The 23,405-nt window shown below is 32.9% G+C and overlaps 4 protein-coding genes and 1 non-coding gene across 8 annotated transcripts in view; 3 read left to right on the top strand and 2 right to left on the bottom strand.

The window, feature by feature from the left end:
* On the bottom strand, nucleotides 3,108–5,285 carry LOC105166749 (phytolongin Phyl2.2). Of its 3 annotated transcripts, none has more exons than XR_002287499.1 (2): nucleotides 4,071–5,285; nucleotides 3,108–3,414 (listed from the first exon to the last, which is right to left on the bottom strand). XR_002287499.1 is itself a non-coding variant. In XM_020695557.1 (1 exon), the coding sequence occupies exon 1, from the start codon at nucleotides 4,910–4,912 to the stop codon at nucleotides 4,142–4,144; it is 771 nt and encodes a 256-aa protein (XP_020551216.1). In that variant the 5' UTR covers nucleotides 4,913–5,285; the 3' UTR covers nucleotides 3,800–4,141. The 3 variants fall into 3 exon arrangements, 1 of the variants encoding a protein (XP_020551216.1); XR_002287498.1 differs by lacking the exon at nucleotides 3,108–3,414 and adding an exon at nucleotides 3,450–3,655; XM_020695557.1 differs by lacking the exon at nucleotides 3,108–3,414 and having other exon boundaries at nucleotides 3,800–5,285.
* On the top strand, nucleotides 7,709–12,105 carry LOC105166748 (protein DEFECTIVE IN MERISTEM SILENCING 3). 2 transcript variants are annotated; one of them, XM_011086210.2, is made up of 8 exons: nucleotides 7,709–7,857; nucleotides 8,989–9,132; nucleotides 9,317–9,431; nucleotides 9,711–9,948; nucleotides 10,401–10,592; nucleotides 10,679–11,002; nucleotides 11,283–11,508; nucleotides 11,702–12,105. In XM_011086210.2, the coding sequence occupies exons 1-8, from the start codon at nucleotides 7,801–7,803 to the stop codon at nucleotides 11,732–11,734; spliced, it is 1,329 nt and encodes a 442-aa protein (XP_011084512.1). In that variant the 5' UTR covers nucleotides 7,709–7,800; the 3' UTR covers nucleotides 11,735–12,105. The 2 variants fall into 2 exon arrangements, with proteins under 2 accessions (XP_011084512.1, XP_020550872.1); XM_020695213.1 differs by lacking the exon at nucleotides 11,702–12,105 and having other exon boundaries at nucleotides 11,251–11,391.
* TRNAQ-CUG lies at nucleotides 12,147–12,218 on the bottom strand. The gene has a single exon. It is a non-coding gene; the product is annotated as a tRNA-Gln (tRNA).
* LOC105166746 (E3 ubiquitin-protein ligase SINAT5) lies at nucleotides 13,709–16,996 on the top strand. Its single transcript, XM_011086208.2, has 3 exons — nucleotides 13,709–14,639; nucleotides 15,387–15,773; nucleotides 16,406–16,996. The coding sequence occupies exons 1-3, from the start codon at nucleotides 14,421–14,423 to the stop codon at nucleotides 16,766–16,768; spliced, it is 969 nt and encodes a 322-aa protein (XP_011084510.1). The 5' UTR covers nucleotides 13,709–14,420; the 3' UTR covers nucleotides 16,769–16,996.
* LOC105166745 (dipeptidyl aminopeptidase 4) overlaps nucleotides 20,190–23,405 on the top strand; it is a gene marked incomplete in the record, with an annotated part of 5,303 nt that continues 2,087 nt past the window's right edge. Inside the window, 4 exon segments of the mRNA XM_011086207.2 lie at nucleotides 20,190–20,388; nucleotides 21,084–21,584; nucleotides 22,310–22,501; nucleotides 23,228–23,257. Coding sequence (XP_011084509.1) covers nucleotides 21,141–21,584; nucleotides 22,310–22,501; nucleotides 23,228–23,257 — 666 coding nt within the window.

The raw sequence follows: 23,405 nt of genomic DNA, 5'->3' as shown, positions 1-23,405 counted from the left end.
ATTTTAAATCTTATCGTATTTTTCGTTCCATGTAATGCACGTACAAATTCTTTTTTTTTGCATGTACAAATTCTTTTTTTTTTAAATAAAATAGACAACATAATATTTGTACGCATACCGTATATATATTAGATTAAATAAAAAATTGAATAACATTCCTTTTTTTTTTTTTTTTGCATCCAAAGGACATTTTCTCATTATTGCTATTTAATAATTATCCAATTAGGTGCTTTCATGAAAACAAATAGGTTTATTGAGATTTGACATTGGAATACACCACATGAAATAGAATTAAATTGACATGGACCACAATATCACCCTACCAATATAGATAATATACCCTAAATAATTATGGACAAACCAATCACAAAATGAGGCCATTCTTGTAAAATCCCATAAAAATATTTAAGTTTTATGTTATCCCAAAATAAAATTTTCATACCACGTAATAACCACTTGGATATAATAGAGAGCCATCATAATAATATATACTTTTAACATCGGTACAATATTATAAAATTATAAAAATACTCATAAAAGATGAATAATCACTTTATTAAAATAGACGATAATCGATCAATAATATATGATTATAATATTCATAAAATATTATAAAATTATACAAAATAAGTGTATGTTGAAAGAACTTTTTTATTGAAATTATTTATTTAAAGAAAAAGAAAGAAAGAAAGAAAAAGACATGGGCCCAACATTAAGAAGGGTATGCATCCATCTGAATCTCCTCACCAATTGATGTAAAATTTCTTGAGGTAAATGGTAATAAATTAGACCAAAATCAAGAATAAGGTCTTATTTGATGGTTTTTAAACCAAAAATCATGATGGAGGCCACCCAGGAAACCAGCTTTCTTTGGATTTGTATTCTCGTATTTTTTGAGACAAGATAAAACATATTTAATATTATTTTTTTATTTTTACACTTTATCTGCGTGTTTTTCTGTTTTTCAACTTTCTATATAATATATATATATATATACATAATATAAAGAAGACATGATTTGATAATAAACAGTAATTTTTGTCTCCTAAAAATACAACAAAACATAAAATATTTATATATATACATATTTATATATAAATATATCATATATAAAAATATATGATTTGACAATGAACAGTAATTTTTGTCTCTCAAATCCCAACATCATACCTACACCACTTATTTTAAAATATTTTAAATTACCCCAAAACAGAAATCCAAACATATCATCTATTTTCAACACACACTTACTTATCTCTATTTTTCTCTCTATTTTTAAAATACAAAACAAAACAATTAAAATACAAATCCAAACACAATGCAGGGTTTTCATGATGCCATCTACATAATAACACCTGGGATTTTTATATTATTGATGATAGGTGAACTCTTAACACACAAAAAAAAATTAATTTAAATTAAATTCGTTCAAAATCAAATTTAATTATATAGTAAATTATATTTGTCATGTGACTGATATATGATATAAAAAAAAATATGTAACCATATAAAGAATATAATAATATTTACAATTTCAATTAATTTGTGTGGAGTTAGATATGAATGAATAAAAAAAATTTAATGCACGTTACTTTTCTGAAAAAAGATAAAAAAAAAAAAAAAAACTTTGCTGAGATCAAAGCTGTACAAATTTAGAAAAGTGTTGTCCCATTACAAATTATTTTTAAAAAACTTTGCTGAGATCAAAGCTGTACAAATTTAGAAAAGTGTTGCCCCATTAAAAATTATTGTTACTACTTATGTTGGGAATCAAAGAGGAGATAAGAACCAATCACCACTTCTTTTTCTTGTTGTGTCAAGATGATGATCTGCCCATCTGCTGACAACCCCGGAATTCCACCAATTGGGTTGCTTCTAAAGCCAACAAATTAGGACTTACTACTTTCCTTTGTTCTATTTCTTTTTAGTAATTGTGCTTGCTTTCTCAACACTAAATGTAGACAAAATATTAAAATATGGCGGGCTGATTTGAACATTGCATATGAGTTTTCAAGGATTTGGTTCAAGAAACTATTTGCTCAATAAAAAATAATGGGACAGATGGTTTGAGTACGGGACAAAAAAATAATAACAGTAAAATATTATTACTTATTAGGTTTCGCTCACATGAGATTATAAATTAGATAATGATTTAGAACCAAATTTTTTAGGTACCCTAAAATGACTGAAAACCCCTAAACATAAGTTTTACACTACCACAGCTCTTTGATCAAGATTAGATTACATGAATCATCCAACTCGGGCATACTTATAAACAAACACCCATCAAATACCAAATACAACTTTTGCAATATTATTTACTCTCTTCACTTTATCCTCTAAACGACCTCTCTTGAGCTTATCCTCTAAACTACTTTATTAATCAGAGAGATATAATTAACCAAGACATAACTGGTATTGTTCTCATCGAGCTTGTAGTTATAGTTTAGAGACTTGAACATGAATCTATAATTATTAGACATATAATACTTGGCCTACATTTGGACTCAGATCAGATAAGAATTGGAATTGGTGAGATATACCATTTTTAATTAGAACTATCAAACATTCAGCCGAATTTATGTTCAACATATCACTGATAATGAAACACTCCCCACTTCCAAACTTTGAAGTGGAAAAAGATGCAAGTTCAGATATCATCAACTTCTAAGAAATCCTAAGAAAGATGTAGAGACGATGCACGTCCCTAGGGGATAAACCAGTTGATAGGGCTCAAAATCGTCTACAGAAGGTCTTGAGTTCGAACCTGCGTAGGTGTAGGTGTGGGTGTGGGTGTGGGTGAGTGTGATGGGTGCTTGTGTTTAAAAGAAAAAAGAAAAGAAGAGACAATGCTCTTTGCTGTAAAGGAAACACAGGTTCTACCATACTTCTGTATAATCTTGTGCACATGTACCTATATTCTTCTGCAATCTAAATTAACACAATCAAAAGTGACAGCAAACATATGTAAGTGCTTTTCATAAAATATTTTTCTGCAAAGCAAAATGGCGTTAGTTTCAGGAAAATGATTAAAGGACTTGGATGTCACTGTTGATGACACCTGACAAACAATACAAAATGAAAACAATTGCCCATGATGTATAGATAGAATGAAGTGTGAGATCTTTCAGGAAAATACATAGCAACAACATGGAACCAGAAATATTCACACAGTGCGAAAGGCGCCTCTAATTCCTCAGGCAGCAAAATTCTATCTCGTGTTCTAACAGAGTAGCAGGAACCATGATGATGACTATGCATATGATGTTATCTAGAATGAAAAGTGAGACCTTCAAGAATATAAGGATGGCTATGTGGAGTGAAACATGAGGAAATACGCAGCAAGTTTCTTGCAAGTACCAAACAGCTGGGACTAGCCTCTTTTGCAGCTACTGTCTCTACATTAGTATTTGACTGCACATAATTGACAGATCTTATATTACAGTTGCTGCAAGTGCTTGACAAATGGAGAAGTACAAATCCAGAATGAATAAATACTGAAGACCAATTGAATGGCGAGAATGTCATATTCTCCTAATAATACATAGTAATTACAATGATGTAACATTGAAAGAATAAAAAAGCACCATGATCTTGGAAACGATCCCCACCCACATTTTAACAAAGCTGGATGATAGCCTCATTCTAAGCCTTCCTGAAAGTAAAAAACTATTCTATCTCAAAGACAAAGATAAAAACACAGTTCATTGAAATATCGGGAACGGAAGAATTGTTAATTCCCCACAAATTTAATCACGCGTCCTAACTATTTGTATCATCTACACAACAGCAATGAATATGTTCAAGCTAAAACAGAATCCACATGAAACCATTTTATTGAATGGAATAACACCATTTCTTCAATCCATTTCATCAACAGAACCTCTCTATAAGAATTATGTATCCTATAAACGCGTATGTATTGTATGCACAACTTTAAAACATCCAATAAATAAAAAGAACATTGCAAAAAAGAAACAACACACATATCTATCAACATATCCCGGAGGACTATTCGGGAACTTTTTTCTTTTTCAGGGAAAAAAAAAAAGGAGCTCAACCAGCATTACCAGCAGAAGCAGATACATGACCTGCAGCCCCAATGCAATTCCTGAATATCCAAAACAGCTTAAACACGTATTCAGCTATCCATGCATTTGAAACCACTGCAAACCCACAACCAGACAGCAAACAAGATCACACAAATGATCAAATCAAGCGAAAGAATAACCCACACTTGCTTCTTCCACACTTTTTTCGCTTTCTGCTGGCTTGACAATTCTGCAGAGTACCCATTTTTATGCCTAAGGAGCGAAAACTCGCGGCTCAACCCAATCCCTTTTCCTCCATCGTCATCATCCTCTTTTTTCTCCCCGTTTCTCCTTCCAATATTCAATTCCCCAAGCAACCTATTCTTCATCTTCGTCAACCCCTTCTCGCAATTGGGCTTGGACGTCCCCATAACTGGATCCGAATGTAAGATCCCACTTGGGCCCAATCTCTGCCCTGTTGGAGATTCTAAATACTCCAGACGGTCCAAACCCAATCCCAGCAACTGACGGAAAACTGGATTAAACTCTCCCTGGAAACAATGAGAATTCAAACTTTTCAGATTTTTCGTACTTTTAGCAACCCCAGCAAATGCGTCTCTTACGCTCTTCAGAAACGCCAACCTCTCCGCGCTCTCCATCTTCTCATCGAAAATCGCGAAAAAAACAAAAGGATCTTCGATAAGAAAAGTGTAGGTCCTGGATCGGACGGTGTGGGTAAAAGTCGCATGAAACGGCGGCGTGACCTCAAGGCATTTGGCCGCAATTTCTCCGAGCGCTGCGTCTTTGGAGTTGAACTCTGCTAATACTGTTGTGCCCTTTGCAATGCAGGCGTAGTGGATAAGATCTGGATCCATAATCATTTTCTTGATCCGACAACAACAGAAAAATCATCAAAAATACAAAAAAACTAAAAAAAAAAAAGGAAAACTTCCGTTTCTTTTTCCTTTATTGCATCCTCTCGCCCTTTCAGGACAAGGGAAAATTCAAAGCGAAAGCTGATTCAAAAACGAATCAGAATCTGGTGCCTTGACGACACCCTTTGCGCTTCGAGAGGGAGAGGAAGAGGAAGAGGAAGGAAATTCTAGGGCTTGAGGAAGTTAGTAGCTTGATCCATCGGAAAAAGGGGGAGAGAAGAAAAGAATCAAACTTTTGACCGCCCAAACCAATTGTTCCTTCTACTTCCTATTATTGTGGGAAAAACTCTCTATCATCGCTTCCTATCATGCCATCTGCTTCCACCTCTATTTTCTCAATTATTTATCATAAACCATATATATATATATATAATATAATGTAATATTTAATTATTTTTATATGTTATAAAAAGAATACAAATATTATTAATTTTGAAATACTTAATTTTATTAAATTAGGAATAGTTGTGCCGTCTTCCTATTACATTTGGTGTAATTACATTTAAAAACTCTGTGCTTGAGAAATTACATGTAGTACCTCTAGTGTTTGTTTCCATCAAATAAATGGATTCCTCTACTAATCAATAATTCACCGAATTTGCTAATATTAGTAAAAAAACTAAATAAAAATTTATATTTATACCCGATTGACTTATTTTATTACTGATTTATTGCAGGTCAAGCAAATCTTTTGTAACCAAACTATCCTTATAAGAGTGACGATATAACTTCCCACATGTATCGGTGTGTGCAAATGTATAAAGTTAATTTGATCATAAAATATTTATTTGATTTTTAATAAATCAGTTAGGAGTAAATATATATATATATTCATTAAAATAATTATTAATATTAACAAATTCGATAAATTTAAATTAATGAATGAATCTATTTGTTAGAGAAATATAAACATCGTGATAATACATATAATTTTTCAAACTGCTAAAAGTCTCTGTGTAATTATATCAAATTTTAATTAAGAAAAAATAGTATAAAATTATGATTGGAAATTTTCCAAAATTTACTTTAGAGACCCAAATTATAACATTTGAACAATTTAAAAATGATCACATCTTAAATTATAAAACCTCTTCAAATTATGATTTATTTAAAGTGATTTTTAGAGTTTTTAATTTGTGGCCAAACTCACCTTAACTAAATAAATTTAGTATATTAATTGGTTATACTGTGATATGACAATTCTTGAAAATTTATGTAGAAAGGTCAGTTTGGAAATAAACTTAATCAATTAAAAATTGTTTTGTCCATATGTGTTAAAATAATACTATTTTTTATTTATTATTTTACTTGTTGTCAATAATAATTATTTTTTTAAAAAATAATAAATTTTATTTTGATTAGTATAATTCATAAAAAAGTAAATATTTAATTTAATAATGCTCCCACTAAGTGATATAATTGTTGATTCATACACAATAATTAAACTTGTCGGATTGCAAAAGAAAAAGTTATTTTATTAATTCATCAAATAATAATATGCGAATGAAATAATATAATTAGATGATATAATAAATAAAAATATAAAAAATTTAAATATGTTAAAGTGTAATTTTGATTATTGTTATATTATTCAAATTATTTGAAAACTCTAATATCAATTTTAAATATATAATTTTAAAAATAGTAAAATTAAAAGAAAATTATTATAATAAAGGTGAAGTATAAAAAATAAAATAAATTTTATTAATAAAAAACCAAAGCTCTTTCTGTCTAAAGCGTTTTCTTAGCCATTTCAGAAGTAAAAATTGGCATTTCAAACACATCAAAAATTTTTTTTTTTTTTAGCTAAAAATTGAAAAAACACTCGCAAATACTCTTACATATTTTTGAGGTTTAAAAATTATTTTAGTATTTAAATGGATTATATTTTTAAATTAAAAAAACTAAAGTAATCACATAGATATGTTAGAAGTATGAAAAAGAAAAAGTTAAGAATTTTCTCATAATTATTTTATTTTATAAATTTCATTAAAAACTAATTGTTAGGTCTTATAAAATTATATTATCGAGGTAAGAATATGATTAAATTTATTAGATTACAAGGGGGTTAAGTGATGTAAGTGGAAGTAGGTGGAGTAAACTGAAATAAGGTTAGAGTAGGGGGTAGAGTGTAATTAACCTAAAATTAAAGACAAAAGCGTAAATTATATTTTCGATCCCTATACTTTAGGCCAAAATTGATTTTGATTTTTAACTTTTATGAATGGTTACTATTTTGTATTCTAAACTTTTCGAGAAATTATTTTGGTCTATAATATTTAATATTGTTATAGTTTTGGTAGATTCAATTCCATCATTTTTAATATTTTTAAGTTTAATTTTAATAGTTGAATAGAAATCAAGGTGAATAGCAATTTGCCTCTATGATATTAAAAATAAGCACATTGTCCCTTATGAAAAAGATATAGCAATTTACCTCTCTTTAGTTTTTGAAATGAAGCAATTTACCTCCTTATACAGAAAGGTAAATTGATTCATTTTAAAAATCATAGGGGTGTAAATTGTTTATTTTAAAAAATACAGAATACTCATTTGCGATATTGTAAGAGAGTTGTTTGTATTTTTTCCACAAAAATTATAATAATTTATTGAAATTGAGGACCAAAATCGAGCCTTGAAAAGTCGAAAATTGGTTATGACCCAAAATGTAGGACCAAAATGTAATTTACCCAAAAACAAAAAGAAGAAAGGAATAGAGTATTTACTCACACTTCATGTGGAGTATGTAGTAGTTGTTAATACTCTTTTCCGCTCTCTTCTCCTGCTCTGTGATCTCTCAACAATCGAGCACCGCCCCTGCCCGAAATCCGAGGATGCTAGGCGGCGGCGACCCCCGGAGAATGTCCATGGACGTTGATGCGGCAGCGCAGGTTTATTTTTTACCATTTATTTTGATTTAATTTGCCTTTTGTTTCTGGATTTTATCTAATTAACTTGTTAATTGGGGGTTTTCGGGTGATGTAAGCTGTTTTCATTTTTTTGGAAGTTGAGGAACCCTAAAAGCTGAACATGCAGTTGCTTTTTGTGTATGACAGAAGCTGGAGTTGATGCAAACATAGAAATGTAGATATGGAGAAAGTGAAATTACGAGCTTCTGACGAATGATTTTGCTTGAATTTGTTATATGTCGGTGTTGTTTGCTATGCAAGGTTGGAAATTTCCGACGAAAATTCTGGGAATTTTGGGAGGTTTTTGAATGATTTAAATCATTTTATTTTGGCTGTTTTTATGTATCTATACAGACACAGACACAGAAATGGATAGTACAAATTTCTAATACTCTGATAGTGGGATGATTTTGCATGTTAAAATTTGGTTTTTGGGAAATTCTAGATTCTTAAGGATATGGATTTCGCCTGCTTTCCAAGACTAACGATTTTGATATCATGTCTGTGTTGGTGTAAGTATTCTAATTGCATACAGACAGAGTGTTGAAAATTAGCCTACGATTACTTGTAGGATTTAAGATTTGTCATGAAATGGACTTCAGCATATTGCTTGTTGCATGGCAGCTCAAGTCCACTTTGGACTCTTAAGATTTGGGAAAGGTTGTGAATTTGACTTGTGTTCCTCTAATCAAGAATGAGTTCACATTTTCAAATGTCATGACTTCTTGTTAATAGAGCAGAAAATGGGCAATTGACGTCTGTTTTCATGATAATACTTGTACACATTTTTTGTTTCAGTAGCCGCCATTTTTCTGTTGGTGGGATTATTTTTTATGAGGAGTGCTTTGGGCTTTAAATGATTGATGAAATTTTGGGTACTCTAATTGAACTTATCATACTGCTTGGCTTTTCCACTACGAACTTTTGAAAATATGTTTTTCAGAAGTATATAAGCTAGAAGAATTGATGTTTTACAATTTCTGTTCTATGTTCCACATTACCAGCACAAAGAGGTTTTCAACTCCATTTTCGCTTGTCTTTCTGGATGATCTTATATACATTAGCATTTATATGTGTGGTATCTAAATCTGGGTAGTGGTCTTGCTATGCTAGCTGTCGATCAATTCAAGGGCGTTGGTCGTCTCTGCCCCAGCACTTAGCCACGTTGGTGAGGATATCCCCTATATGGTTCCAAGGCAGGACATGCAAAATGGAGCACATAATCAGCAGGCTGAGTCAATTTCAAACAATTCTAAGGTTTGTCACTAGTTCTCCAGGGTTGTCTGAGGTGAACTTTTATCTGTTCTTGCAGAACCCTGTATGTTAAATGTCCTTTTTGCTTTTCAAATTAAGAAAAGCACCGTTCTATCTTCTGAAATGCTTTTGCTGCTTGAGGTAAGTTAAGGACCAGGGTGATACTGAGTTGATGTAATTGTTGCAGAAACTTCAAGATGATCTGCATGAACTGGGTGAGAAAATTAAGCATCATGAGGACAATGTTAAATACTTAAAGACTTTGAAGAATAAGTTGGAGGAATCAATCCTTGAAATGCAAGGTATCTGTGTAACCAATTCCACCTGGTCTTTCCAGTAACATTCTGGCAAGTGCCATGCTTGCAGAAGTAGAATCAGAGGATACTTGGTGTATCATTGCCTACAATTACAGAATTCAGTACATATTTCAGAGGCATACTTTCCAGCTCACAGCTATTATATGTCAAAGATGTTTATCATTCAAAATTTGCTCCTCTTTCAGTTTGGCTACTCACAGGTCTCTATTTGTTATTGTAACCTAATTTATATTGATTCATTTTCTAATCTTCTTGTTCTCATAGTTGCTCTTGGGAAGTATGATAAAGCAAGTTTCTCCCGAACAGTAAACAAAGACCCTGCCCTTGTGAAGAGTGAAGAAGAAACAATTGATCATATTCTTAAGCATGAAAATTCTGCAGCTGCCCTTTTGTCTAGGATGAAAAGTCAAGCGGAAGCTCTGTCTTCTGATCATTCACTCACGAAGGATGTGATTGGCATTGTAGCTACACTTGGAAAAGTTGATGATGACAACCTTAGCAGGCTGGTCCACCCTTTCCTACCCTTCTTTTTCTTTTTCTTTTTCTCTCTGTGTGCGGGGGTTTGTAGATTTTGTGACTGTCTTCAATTTTTGTTTGGATGTACCAGGATGTTCATACATATCTTAGTATTAGCATGTTTGCTGCATAAGGCTTTTTTCTTTGTATTATTTACTGTTCAAACGCAGAGTACTTAAAAGTGATTTTCTTAGAGAATCTTGTTTCTAAACTCACTTTGAATGGTTCTCATTTGGTTTCCTTTCTCTACCGTGTGATGTGATGCGATACTTACTGACAAGTTTCTGGACTATCCAAACTGTTTTTTTAACTGAGTTCAGATTAAGTAAACCTGTTTTTTGAATTAGTGGTGTGAGGGTATTAGTGAACGTTCACTAAAAACACAAATAGCTTCAGATCTTCATGGCTGACTTTTTCTTGTCTGATTATGGGATTTAGGCTTTTTTCTGAGCACTTGGGCCTTGAAACCATGCTAGCGGTGGTTTGCAAGACGTATGAAGGTGTCAAAGCCCTGGAAGCATACAACAAGGAAGGTTCAATAGATAAAAATTCCGGCCTTCATGCATTTGCAGCTTCTATTGGCAGGCCCCTGGCAGACAGATTTCTTGTTATTTGTCTTGAAGATATAAGGTATGCGTATATGAGGTCATCGGTTTTCAGTTTTTTTCAGATTCATTATCGACTTATACTTGTGATCTTTTTGGGTGTATGTTTAGACCGTATTCTGGCGAGATCATAGCTGATGATCCTCAGAGAAGGCTTACTCTTCTAAAGCCGAGGTTACTCAACGGGGAACATCCCCCTGGCTTTCTAGGTTTTGCTGTGAATATGATCACCATTGACAGCACTAACTTGTATTGTTTCTCAAAGAACGGGCACAGCCTAAGAGAAACCCTGTTCTACCATCTTTTTTCGGATTTGCAAGTGTACAAATCAAGGGAAGACATGCTAAATGCTCTCTCTTGCATAAGAAATGGAGCCATCTCTCTAGATGGAGGAATGATAAGAAGTCGTGGAGTGTTCTCCTTGGGTCATCATCAGTAAGAAGCTCCGCCTTCTTTCACTAATCGAAAATTATTTTCTCAGAAAATTACAAACTCCTATAGAAATTTACACATCTATCTATTCTTCTAGAGATTTATTCGATGACATTCACTTCATTTTGTTCACTAATCGAAAATTATTTTCTCAAAAAATTACAAACTCCTGATGTATAGAAATTTACACATCTATCTATTCTTCTAGAGATTTATTCGATGACATTCAGTTCATTTTGTTTTTCTTCAAGCTGATCTTACACTTGAATTTCCATCATCTAAGGGGAGACATCGATGTCAAGTTCCCAACTACTTCCCAAAAGTTGAACCTCCCTGAGAGCTACTTTGGGATTGAAGTCGGGTTGAAAGAGATGAAATGGAAGAAGGATAGGACAATGGAAGACATGCAGAGAGAGCAGGCTCTATTAGCCCATGCAAGAGTCAACTACGAAACAAAGAAGAGAGAATTTCTCCAGTTTCTTGCACGAAGCTCATCACATGTGTCTCAGGTAATCCATCCAATACATGATTCAAGAGAATTGCTATCGGCCGTCCCAACTCCTAAATCAATACTTTGATGGATAGAAAACAAAACTTCTTTGTGGTTTGCCATGTCGGGCTAATTTTTCTTTTCATTCGTCTTTTATTTAACTAATTTTCGGTTACAAAAGGCTGAATTATTCCGACTTTATGTTGTATCAGTATCCGGCGGGACGCGCATCAACACCAAGATGATTCCATGGAGGCAAAATAGCAGAGGAAACTGGAGAAGCTTGATATACTTGCCAACTGATTTCACCTTCTACTCATCGTTGGGATCTCGTTGGCCTGAATGTACGATATGGTTCACTTTGAAGACATGTTTCTCCAATGAAATTGTGGAGAGGTTTTACTAATGAAGACATCCATCCTAGTATCATGCTGTAACAATTGTTAAATCAGTGTGAACATGATAGTTGTATGTAATATTGTCAGCTGTAAGTCCTATGCATCAAACCTCTTCTTGAAATGTCAAGACTTCTTATTCGAAAACTAGCCAGCTTGGGCTTAATGTGCTGACAAGAATGAGGTTGCAGAAATTATCCAGTTTTCTATACTCTTATATAGACACATTGGTGAAATACATGAAAAGGGAAAAAAAATAGTTAGGTTCCACCGAGATTTGAACTCGGGTTACTGGATTCAGAGTCCAATGTCCTGACCACTAGACCATGGAACCATATTGTTTCTGGATCTAATTAAAATATAAATTTATGACATTACGCTTTATGACTTGCTCTATTTACACAAAATCACCAAATATTTTTTTAAAATAATTATACATACACCAATAAAAAATAAATCACCTCTATTTTTTTAAAAAAATAAATTATACATACCCTCCACCCAACCAAAATAAATAAAAATGTTAACATCAACTATCATACTTTTTTATTGTCAATTGTGGTAACTATAATTATGTAATAAATATGAGTAGTTTGTCTAAATAAATCAAAAGTCCAGGGTGTATATATAATTATCCTAAAGATATATCATCTTGTCCCAAAAAAAAATCTAAAAATTGGTCTTCTTTGCATCTCCCTTTTGTCACAACACTAATCTAAAACAACATTGCACCAAAACTCTGGAAAATAAAAAGTGTCCTTTTTTGTAGTACGACTGAACTTTAGGGATATTTATGCAATTACACTCTTCTAACCTTAAGACTTCAACTTCTTGAAACCAACCCCACAACGATATATATATATATATATATATTTATTTGATAAATGTAAATTGTATTAACAAAAAATAATTAATGATAATTTGTTACATGTTTATATTAGTGTCTTTTTCTATATTTTTCCACGCGGTTTTTCTTATTATCATAAAGTCAAAAGCAAGTGATGAGAGGCAGATGTGATCCCTTGGCTCCTTCACCCATTGAATTTGAAGCAGTCAGAATGAAAAGGGGATGCTCTATCATCTTCCTCTCCACATTTCCTTCTTGTTTTGAATTTTTGAATAAATTTAGGCCCTCCTTTTTCTTGCATTATTAAAAGTACATTATTTTATCCAAACACCTTCTCCCCACATAAAATCCAGGTCTTGATTGAGACAGCCAACAGTATTGTTGTTGGGATCTGTTTGGCTGCTCAACCAGAATTACATGTCTCAAGCTTAGACTAGTTTGGTGTAGTTGTTATAGCATCCATGAAATTCTTTCAATTAGAGTGCAGGTGTTATGATTAAATCCTTTTCAATATTTGAATTGCTCTGTACTTAAATTTCAAATTACATTATTGTCATCGGTTTTAATTTTCAGTAAATTATATTAATATTTTATGATAGGTTTAATTATGCAAATACATCACACATTCGAGGAGCATTATTATAATTCACATTTTCTAATATTAAAAAATAAAATTAAAAAAGTCCATTTAATGAAAATCCAACATCTCAAGTTGATGATTAAGACATGTTATACTGGATGTTTGGTGTATTTGCTGTATAAAAGATTGGCATATATTTTTTTATTTTAAAAAAGATGTGTCAATTATTTATTTATTTGGAGTAATATTTATATGACTTTATAGATCAAAGTTGAGGTATGATTAGAAGAAAATAAAAATTATTATTATTATTATTATTGTTGTTTTACTTCAACCAGCAAATGCAATTTGCAAGAGTATAAAGAAGAAAAGAACACCATCTTTACAACCGTGGGATTAACATCCTAACAACAATTATTTTCAAGATCCACGGTGAGCCTCAAAACCTGAGAGAGAGAGAGAGAGAGAGAGAGAGGGGAAAAGAGCCACCTTTCCAGGGAATGATCCTCTGTTTGGTTCTTTCTGAATCGGTTTGTCGTTCTCTCCTCCATTTTCTTTCAGATTCTTTTGATCTCTTCTCCCTTCTGGAAAGAAGAAACAAGAGAAAGTGAAGGAAAAAATACTAAGAGGAAGCATAAAGCGATGAACCCTTGAACCGAAGAAAGATCAGTTGGATTTCGAAAGTGGGCATCCCGGATTTCTGTGGAAGATCGAATTTTTCAATGTGGGAGTCCGGTATATCAATGATTGATTAAGTTTCGGGAAGTGGGTTGTTGAGATTTTTGCAGAAGAGTGAATTTTTTTGCAAGAGGGTATCTCATTTTTCTGCCGAAGATTGAATTTCTTGAAGTGGGGATCTCATATTTCTGTCGCAGATCAGGAATTTCTATGTTGTAATCACGCAGTTTCTGCTCATTGATTACATTTCTGGAAGTGGGTTGTTGGGATTTTTGCAGAAGAGTGGAATTTCTTGCAAGAGGGTGTCTCAGTTTTTTCTGTCAAAGATTAGAATTTTTGAAGTGGGCATTTGATATTTCTGGGGAAAAGATTGGATCTTTGGCAATCTCCCAGAGTACTGTGAAGTTAAAGTTATTTCTATACCCCAAAAAATGGCAACAATTGAAATGGATAATGTAGAGTGTGTTTCTTCATCAGATGGAATTGAAGATGAAGAGATCCAATCATCAGTTTCTTCACATCCTCATCCCCTTCATCAGTTTTCTTCAAAGCCTCATAATTTAGTCACCTCTGGACTTGCCCCCACAAGTGTCCATGAATTGCTGGAATGCCCTGTTTGCACTAATTCTATGTACCCACCAATCCATCAGGTCTGCTCTATGTTTATGTCTTATCCTTTTAGCTTAATGGCTTCTTCTGCTTTCCTGATACATTGGTCTAAGTTTTTGTGTCTCCATACATGTGTTATGGTTGATCATTCGCGGGGGGGGGGGGGGGGGGGGGGTGGGGTGGGGGTAGAAGTGTTGTCTTGTGAGTTAAACTGCTAATTGAAGATCAATATATTGTTGATGCAATGTGAATAAACCTACTCCTCTCATCAACCATAAGCTTTTTTCTCATTAGGAAAATGTAAATCGAGATATTCGATTGAGTACTTTGGCAGGCTGCTATTAGAAACAACGAAACATAGTAACTAAACTGCATTATGTTTTTTGAATTAGTGTCCGTTACCAGGGAATCCAAATTTGGAGCTGTTTTAGACAGGAAAATCAGAATGGTGAGTATTTGGTTTGCCGCGGTAAATCAGAAATCTAAGGAGCTGAAGAATTATGGTTGTCTAATGGGGTATTAGATGGTAACTTCTAACTGAAATTGAGTTGATGGTGCACAGAAGTGATGCTTTCCACTAATTAGGCTTCTTAATATATTTTGCACTGAATGAATCAAAATAAGTATTTTTGTCTTTTACTCAGGTCCCATATTTTAAAATCTGTGTTTGTTTTTTCTTTGTTCTGCCTGAGTTATTCTGTTTGGTTTGTCTGGTAAGGAACTTTGTCTGCTAAATGTGAGGGAAATGAACATGAAGAATGACTAATTGATTATATTCCTTTCTGCAGTGTCACAATGGGCACACTCTCTGTTCCACTTGCAAGACAAGGGTGCATAATCGATGTCCTACATGCAGACAAGAGCTTGGGGATATCAGGTGCTTAGCATTAGAGAAAGTTGCGGAGTCACTAGAGCTTCCCTGCAAGTTCTACTCTTTGGGATGCTCGGAAATTTTTCCATATTACAGCAAACTCAAACACGAGGCAGTTTGCAATTTCAGACCATACAGTTGTCCATATGCTGGATCTGAATGTGCTGTTACTGGCGATATTCCTTATCTGGTCGCCCATTTGAGAGATGACCACAAAGTGGACATGCACACAGGATGCACGTTCAATCACCGCTATGTTAAGTCAAATCCTCGTGAAGTAGAAAATGCAACATGGATGTTAACAGTGAGTTCAAAATTTTCTCTCGTGTTGCATTGTTGTTTGGGTAGTAGTTTTAATATCACTATGATGTCCTTCTTTGTTGTTTTTCTTCATACCAAACTTTTGCTGCCAAACCATTCTTTATGGCTAAAGGTCTGTCTTAGGGCATAAAGCGTTGGGGACTCTTAAGATTTTGGCTGCACCAACTCCTGTGTCACTGCACCTAACTCTTTTACATGTAACGAGATGTTTCCGGATGGGTTTCTCCAGCTTCTCTCATGTGTTGAGATAGGGCGTTAACTAGTTTTTATATCATTAATAGGATCAAGCTTATTTTGTATCTCACTGTGTTTTCCATGAAGTCCTGAGTAAGTGCTTGACAAATTAATTCCAAGAGATTGAAAGTCACTCCTATGAATGAGATGGACAACGTTTCACTGTAAACCATTTATATTCTGGAATTCTGATAGTAAGTTTTTCTGTTTTGTATAATTTTATTACTAACGCCATCAACTTCATTTCTTATTGTTATTTCTTTCTTCAATGTGTTTGACCTCCTGAAAATATTCTCATCCAAATAGTTCCTGGTTACTTGGTGAAAACTTCTCATCAATGGTATCACTCCATAATCTGTTTCTTGGGCTCATTTTCATTAGGTATTCCACTGTTTTGGCCAATATTTCTGCCTCCACTTCGAAGCATTTCAGCTTGGGATGGCCCCCGTATACATGGCATTTCTCCGTTTTATGGGCGACGAAAACGATGCCCGCAACTACAGCTACAGTTTAGAAGTAGGAGCAAACGGCAGAAAGCTCATATGGGAGGGTACCCCACGCAGCATCCGTGATAGCCACCGCAAGGTCCGAGATAGTCATGACGGTCTCATCATCCAACGAAACATGGCACTCTTCTTCTCCGGAGGCGACCGGAAAGAGCTCAAGCTCAGAGTAACGGGACGAATATGGAAGGAACAACAGAATCAAGATGCCGGGGTTTGCATCCCAAATCTTTGTAGCTAAAAAACGGTTTAATTCTTGGCGCTGACTCTTGCTTTTCTGCTTGCATTTCTGCGTGGTTGTTGTGTGTATCTGTGAGACACGATATGATGGTGTTGTATTTCATCGACATTTTCTGCTTGTTGATGCGTATCTATAGCCTGTAAACTGCCTTTTGTTGCCCAAAGAATTCAGTTGTGAAGTAAAGTTCCACAAGGTTGTGGTTTATGCACATTGATTCATTTCTTTTCTGATGTTTTTTTCACTGTTTCTTCATCTCCAGGACAAAAGATGTCAGTGAACTTTGTAGAGTCAGAGAACAGTTTGATTCCAACTTGCCTTTGCTCAAGTTTTTGCTGCTTTGGAAGCTTCAATTTTAGCCATTGATTCAGAAGTTTGCACCTCATCAATGATTGTTTCATAAAGGGGCAACTTTTTTTTTTTCTTTTTTATTAGATAAAAATATAACCAAAAGGAGTATCAAGAATTAGAAGTTTTGCAATAATTATATTTATTGAAAATTTTTTTTATTGAAAATAGTTCTTCAAAGTGTTAATAGTGTGCAGGCAAATATGGTAGGTCAAGATTGAGTTTTGTATCATTTTAGTCTCTAATATTTAATTTTTTTTTATCTTAGTGAATTTTATATTTTTTTGATCAATTTTTAATGAAATTTAAAGGTGAAATTATTTTGTATAATCTTTTAGTCACGCAGGTAAGTTTATGCAATTTTATAAGATTAAATATTCAAGAAAAAATTAAAAAAAATGCTCATATTCCAAACATTCTAAATTTATTATAGCAATTAAAAAAAAAAAAACCTCTTTGTAATTGTAAATATTTCCTATGATCAATATCCGTCTAGAGTAGTTAAAAATTGAATAAATACATACATTTTACAACAAATTCGAGAATAAATGTCCAATACAGCTTAGATAAACCTTCATTCCTCTATATACGGGACATACAAAATCAGAAACAGTAAGAACCATATTGAGAATGTCTTAGTTATGATCCTCCGATGTCTGAATAAATAATGTCATATTAGAGAATTATGTGAAGTCATAAGAAATACGTAGGTAACAAAAGTTGTCTATAAGGCATGGAGGACTGATGTTTATAATTTTTATAGTTGTATAGATTTATATGAACCACATATCTAGGATTGATCATATGGTCATTATGAGTCCAGACATACCTGATTTGGATTGAATAGGAGTCGGGTCGAAAAGGTATGAATAAAGAGCACAGATCTTGGCGTATGTTGTAATTAATGAAGGAGAGAGTTGGTATGTTTACGACCTTCAAGTGCCTCAAAATGGACAGTGGACCGAACTACACCAATAATAAAAGTGGGCTGGACTAGCCCAGACCTGGTATTAATACCTAGGATTGGGCTAGCCTAGTGACCCAAGACTGCTTGGTCCTTAACCGAGAAATAGACTAATTTTTTAAAATAATGAATGACATATAATTTTTATTACCTAAAATTATTTTAAGTCTTTCTGGGGCCTTTTATTATCTAAATTTAATATTGTAAGCTTATTAGTCAAATCAATATTTGAATTCATTATGTGGTCTTAATTATATTTTTTATAGTTATAAAACTTTGCTAGTTTGATTTATTATTTATTTATTTTACAAAACACTAATAAATTTACGTAATTATAAAGAGAGTACTTCAATTCTTGAGATAATTTAATAATTAAGGACAGTCGACGAAGTTTTTCAAACTGATTGGTTGTTAATTTTAGTCCCATCCGACCTACCATGCAACTGGAACGAAACCCCACATCATTGGGATAAAAAGAAGATTGCAACATTTGTTATAATCAACTAACACATCGAAAATTCAAATCCATATTTTCGTAGCAACTATACTATAGTACACATCAAATTTTAATTTCTTTATTTCATATATATATATATATTATAATTTTTATATTTAGGCTAAAGACACATCATGGGTGGAGTTTACACGTGTGATGGTCCCTATTCCAAAGTCACATCATGGTTTGGAACTTACACGTGTCATGGTCCCACTTCCACTCCCAATAAATAAATAAATAAAGAATTGGTAGTGAGTGATGAGGAGCTAACTTTTGTATAGGGGACAAAAGGCATAAAATGAAGGTAAAAACGACATTTATGGCTAAAATCTTCACAACCCAAAAATAAAAATAAATATATGAAACTTTTAATGTTTTTTTTTTTTTTATATGAGTTCCAAAATTTGACAACAAAAATCTTGACACTTCTGCCTTTTTTTATTAAAAAAAAAACCAATTTTTGTAATTTAGACATGTGTGTGATGGGCAAAGAAAGTACCAAAAAAAAAAAAAAATCATAATTGTTGTCGAAAATTGAATAGATGGATGAGAAGCGACAATGTATTTATTAGTATTATTACACTGATTATGAAATGAAAAAATTAAGAAGAGTAACGTCAGCTTTATGGTATTTTTTATGCAAATATGATATTGTAATAAAGGAAAAATAACTCACAACCTTATCCGATTGTACTATGAGAATCAAAATATTTGAAAAACTTCTTCAATTCTTCACCATATTTATTGTTTTTGGTGTATTCTTAAAGTCAAAGTAAACTCACACATATCTAAATCACAACTTATAAGTATAAATTACGAGGAGCGCTTCTAAAATTTAATATAATTATAAATATTTTTTTTATTATTTAAAAAATTATAAATACACCATAATATTTGATAAAATTATGTACTATTTAGATAGAGTTATGGATTATCAACTTTGCTTTTGTTTTTGTTTTTTTTTAATGAATGAGTTCGATGGAAAAAAATTAAAAAACTGTAAAAAAAATTGTTCACTTAAGCATAGTCAAGAATCCGGTATAAGCTATGAATTATTATTCTTATTTTATTTAATAAATCGATTACAATTATTAATATTAAATATTTATATGTAATGATTATTATTAATTAAATATTAATAAATCAATATCAAATAATTATATATAATTAATATTTGTTATTAAAATAGAACATCATACCACAAGTTGGTGAGATCTGATACCATGATTTTAGAATTATGGAACCTTAATTTCGTCAATTAAACTAGACCTCATCGATGAAGTACTGTACCGCCAATTTTACTTTGAATTTGCTGGTTAATTTAAAAATATTGATGTATTGTATATAAATATTATAGTAATAGTATGTTGATTGATTTAGAACTGTCGATTTATTTTGAGAGGAAAAAAGAAATAGGAATACTGGAAAATAATGAATGAATTAAAATATAAATAAATCAAAGCACAACAATTAATCATGAAAAACACAAAATTAAATGAATAATAATTGCAGGTTTACTTTACTTTTTGGAGAAAACAAATAATGAGTAGATTATGTTTAATAATTATGATGATTGGAAAACGGACGCGCACTGCGAGAGGGTGTGTCGTACGCGTCTCATTTCCCCTAAAATCACAGCACTCTCCTCTCTATCTCCATTTCACTCCATTAATCCCATTCTCATTTCCCAGATTCTGGAATCGGTTTTTTGATAATCCGATTATAACTTTCCATTATCCATTGAAAGCTTGATTACTTCACTGATTAAAAGGAATCTGAATCCGATTCTCTTCATTGCCTGGTCATCAAACCCAGGTCAGATTGAAAATTCTGATCATTGTTGTTGATACTAGTTCAAATTTACTTATTACTGCTTATTTGTGATTATTGATTTCATTAGTAATTTCGATCGCGCTGACTGTTGATAATTTTCGGACTGCTGTTTTTTTATTTTTTATTTTTGTTGTTATTTAGTGTCTTGGTTGACAAGTTATTAAGATTAGTTTTTAGACTATGTAAATTATTTTAGCAGCAAATTAAGCAGCAGACTCTGATTTGAAGATAAAAAGTGAAACTTTGTATTTTTTGCCCCTCCAGTTGGAAAATAGTAGGGTAGTGGGGAAAAAGAATAAGGGTAAAAAAAGCTCCAGAAAGCAGCTTTGATTCAGTTAATTTTTTGAAATCTTGATTAAGTTAAAGTTAAAACCTTTTTTATGCTCTAATCATGAGTTTAATGGTTTTCCACTTGAAAATTTGATCTGATCTTTTGTTATAATTTTTTTTTTTTTTTTTTTTTTTTTTTTTTTTTTTTTTTTTTTTTTTTTTTTTTTTTTTTTTTTTTTTTTTTTTGTTTTCGTCCACACCTTTTGGGTTTGTTATTTGAATTTTTGATGCGTTTGGTGTTTGCTGCTTGCAGCTTTTCAAATTTTAGCAACGCTGAGATGTTTTTTCTTTCTGGTTTACAATTAATAGTGGCTTCCAATTTTTGGTGTTCTACTATGTTTTAGCAGATTATTCAGTATGCAGGGATTGGGGCATAAACTATTCACTCTTGGATTTTATTTGTAATGCAATCACCTAATAAGAGCAAGAGGAAACGGAACTTAACACGAACGAGATCACTAACGGACGATATGCCTGTAACTGATTCGACTGCTGCAAATGTTCTGGATGATTGCACTATGTTCCCGGTCGAAGAGATAGTTCAGTATCCATTACCAGGTTGTGGAGTACCAATTTCAGTTAGTTTTAGCCCCGATGATAGTCTGATAGCGTATTTGTTTAGCCCTGATCAGAGTTTGTATAGAAAAGTGTTCGTATTTGATCCTAAGAGTGGGAAGCATGAATTGTTTTTCAGCCCACCAGATGGTGGGCTTGACGAGAATAATTTGTCTGCTGAAGAGAAGTTGAGGAGGGAAAGGTCGAGGGAGCGTGGATTAGGGGTAACACGGTATGAATGGGTGAAGACGAGCTCAAAGAGAAAAAGAGTTATAGTACTTCTACCAGCTGGGGTATGTTTCCTAACATCTCTTCCTGTTCTTTGTTGGAGGAGTTTTTAGTGATATGGAAAGTTGACTTCAATTTCATTTAAGTATGACACTTTTTGGTTGTTTAACACTGTGTTGAATATCTTATAATTGCATTTGCTTTGGTGTTTTGGGTCAACATTGTTGCATTGTGTGCTGCTTGAACTTATAACAAGGTTTATTTAATAGTAAAATGTTGTTTTGTTTGGAGATAAACTTTATAACCTTGACAGTGAAATTATTAAGATCAATGCTTTCTTAAAATTAGTGATTCTTGAAGTGATTTTTCCAGAGGTCCATGTCTAGAAGCCATGAAAACTCTTGACTGTCTTACTTTCATGGTTTTGGTTGTTAATGGTAACATAATGGTCAATCTGCTAGTAGCTCAACAAGATGTACAATGAAAAGATATCTGGCCCTTTTATGAACTAAAACATGAACCCTTTGTAAAGCACTCTTGCTGCTACATACTCTGTAAACTTTGAAATCCTCTTTTGGTGGTTTACATGTTTTTATCAAAGCAGTTCTGTCTGATAAGACCTGATAAAATTATGCGAGTAGCATAAGCTGGTAGAAAATGTATGTTTATGCTGTATGCCTGATTTTCTGTCCTCAGCTCTCAGTCTTTTTGAAGTACGGGAGAACTGGAAACTGAGCTGCATATAAATCACTAGATCATAGACTAATCTATATCAGGTCCCTGTTTGCAGATCTATATTCAGGACACTGCTGCTCAACCAGAACTTAAACTTCAAAGTGCTTCTTGCTCAACGATTATAGATCCACATGTCTCACCAGATGGCACCATGCTTGCTTATGTGAGGGATAATGAGCTGCATGTGTTAAACCTTCTGTACAACATGTCAAAGCAGTTGACAATGGGCGCCAATGAGAATTCTATAGTAAGCATTAGGTTTCCATTTTTTGTTTGATATAGTTCTGGTCTTCTGTATTGTATGCTAAGACCCCGGTAAATGTATTTGATGTTATGTATGTCACTCTTTGCATATTTTACCTCTTTTCTGCTTATGTGTTTCTCGCAGTGGTTGTGTGACTAAAACTGCAAAGTTCGTGGTGTAGGCTAGTCAGAAATTAATCTGAAGGAAGTTTGTTTCTTTTCTTGTCATTGTTAAACATAAAAAACAAGGCAAGGACTTTAAATGAGCATTAGAATGTCATAAATACTTAACCAGCTACCAAATAGAGTGGATAGATTAATATTTTGTGTTTTTTCTATTCCATAATGACTATACTTTCTGTAAAAACAGAACACCCATGCAAAATTTACATTCTGAATTTGAACTAAATGATTATGTTCAAGGAAGCTGATGGAAAATAGAATACGACCTTTCTGGAAGAAGCATTGTTTCTCCTTGATCCCCAAAAGATGGATACTTGAGTAATCAGTTGTTTCCATTGGTTGTAGCATTTATACAAATGCAAAATCATCAGAGTCCATCCAGCTCATGAGATGTAACTGTTGATTCATGCTAGATTAATTTTGATTATGTGACCTATGCGAATCGTTATGACGCCTATTGTTTATATTATTTTAGTGAACACTGAAACCGAGTTTCCTTTTTAGTTGCTTAGAGCATACTGACTAATTTCTTCTGTTTCCTTTTCAGACACATGGCCTTGCTGAGTACATTGCCCAGGTAAGGTTGTTGTCAGACATACTCGTTTTTCTTATTCATTTCATGTGCCCCTGCTAGAAAAAATAAACTTTATTCCCAATAAAGTAAGCAAAAGCTTAAGACATATTTACTTACTGAACAATGTTAACGTTTTCCTGCTCTAGGAGGA

The sequence above is a fragment of the Sesamum indicum genome, linkage group LG7, assembly GCF_000512975.1.
Source record: "Sesamum indicum cultivar Zhongzhi No. 13 linkage group LG7, S_indicum_v1.0, whole genome shotgun sequence".
NCBI lineage: Eukaryota > Viridiplantae > Streptophyta > Magnoliopsida > Lamiales > Pedaliaceae > Sesamum > Sesamum indicum.
Note: the sequence above shows the minus strand (reverse complement) of the source record. Positions and strands in the feature narration are given on the sequence as shown.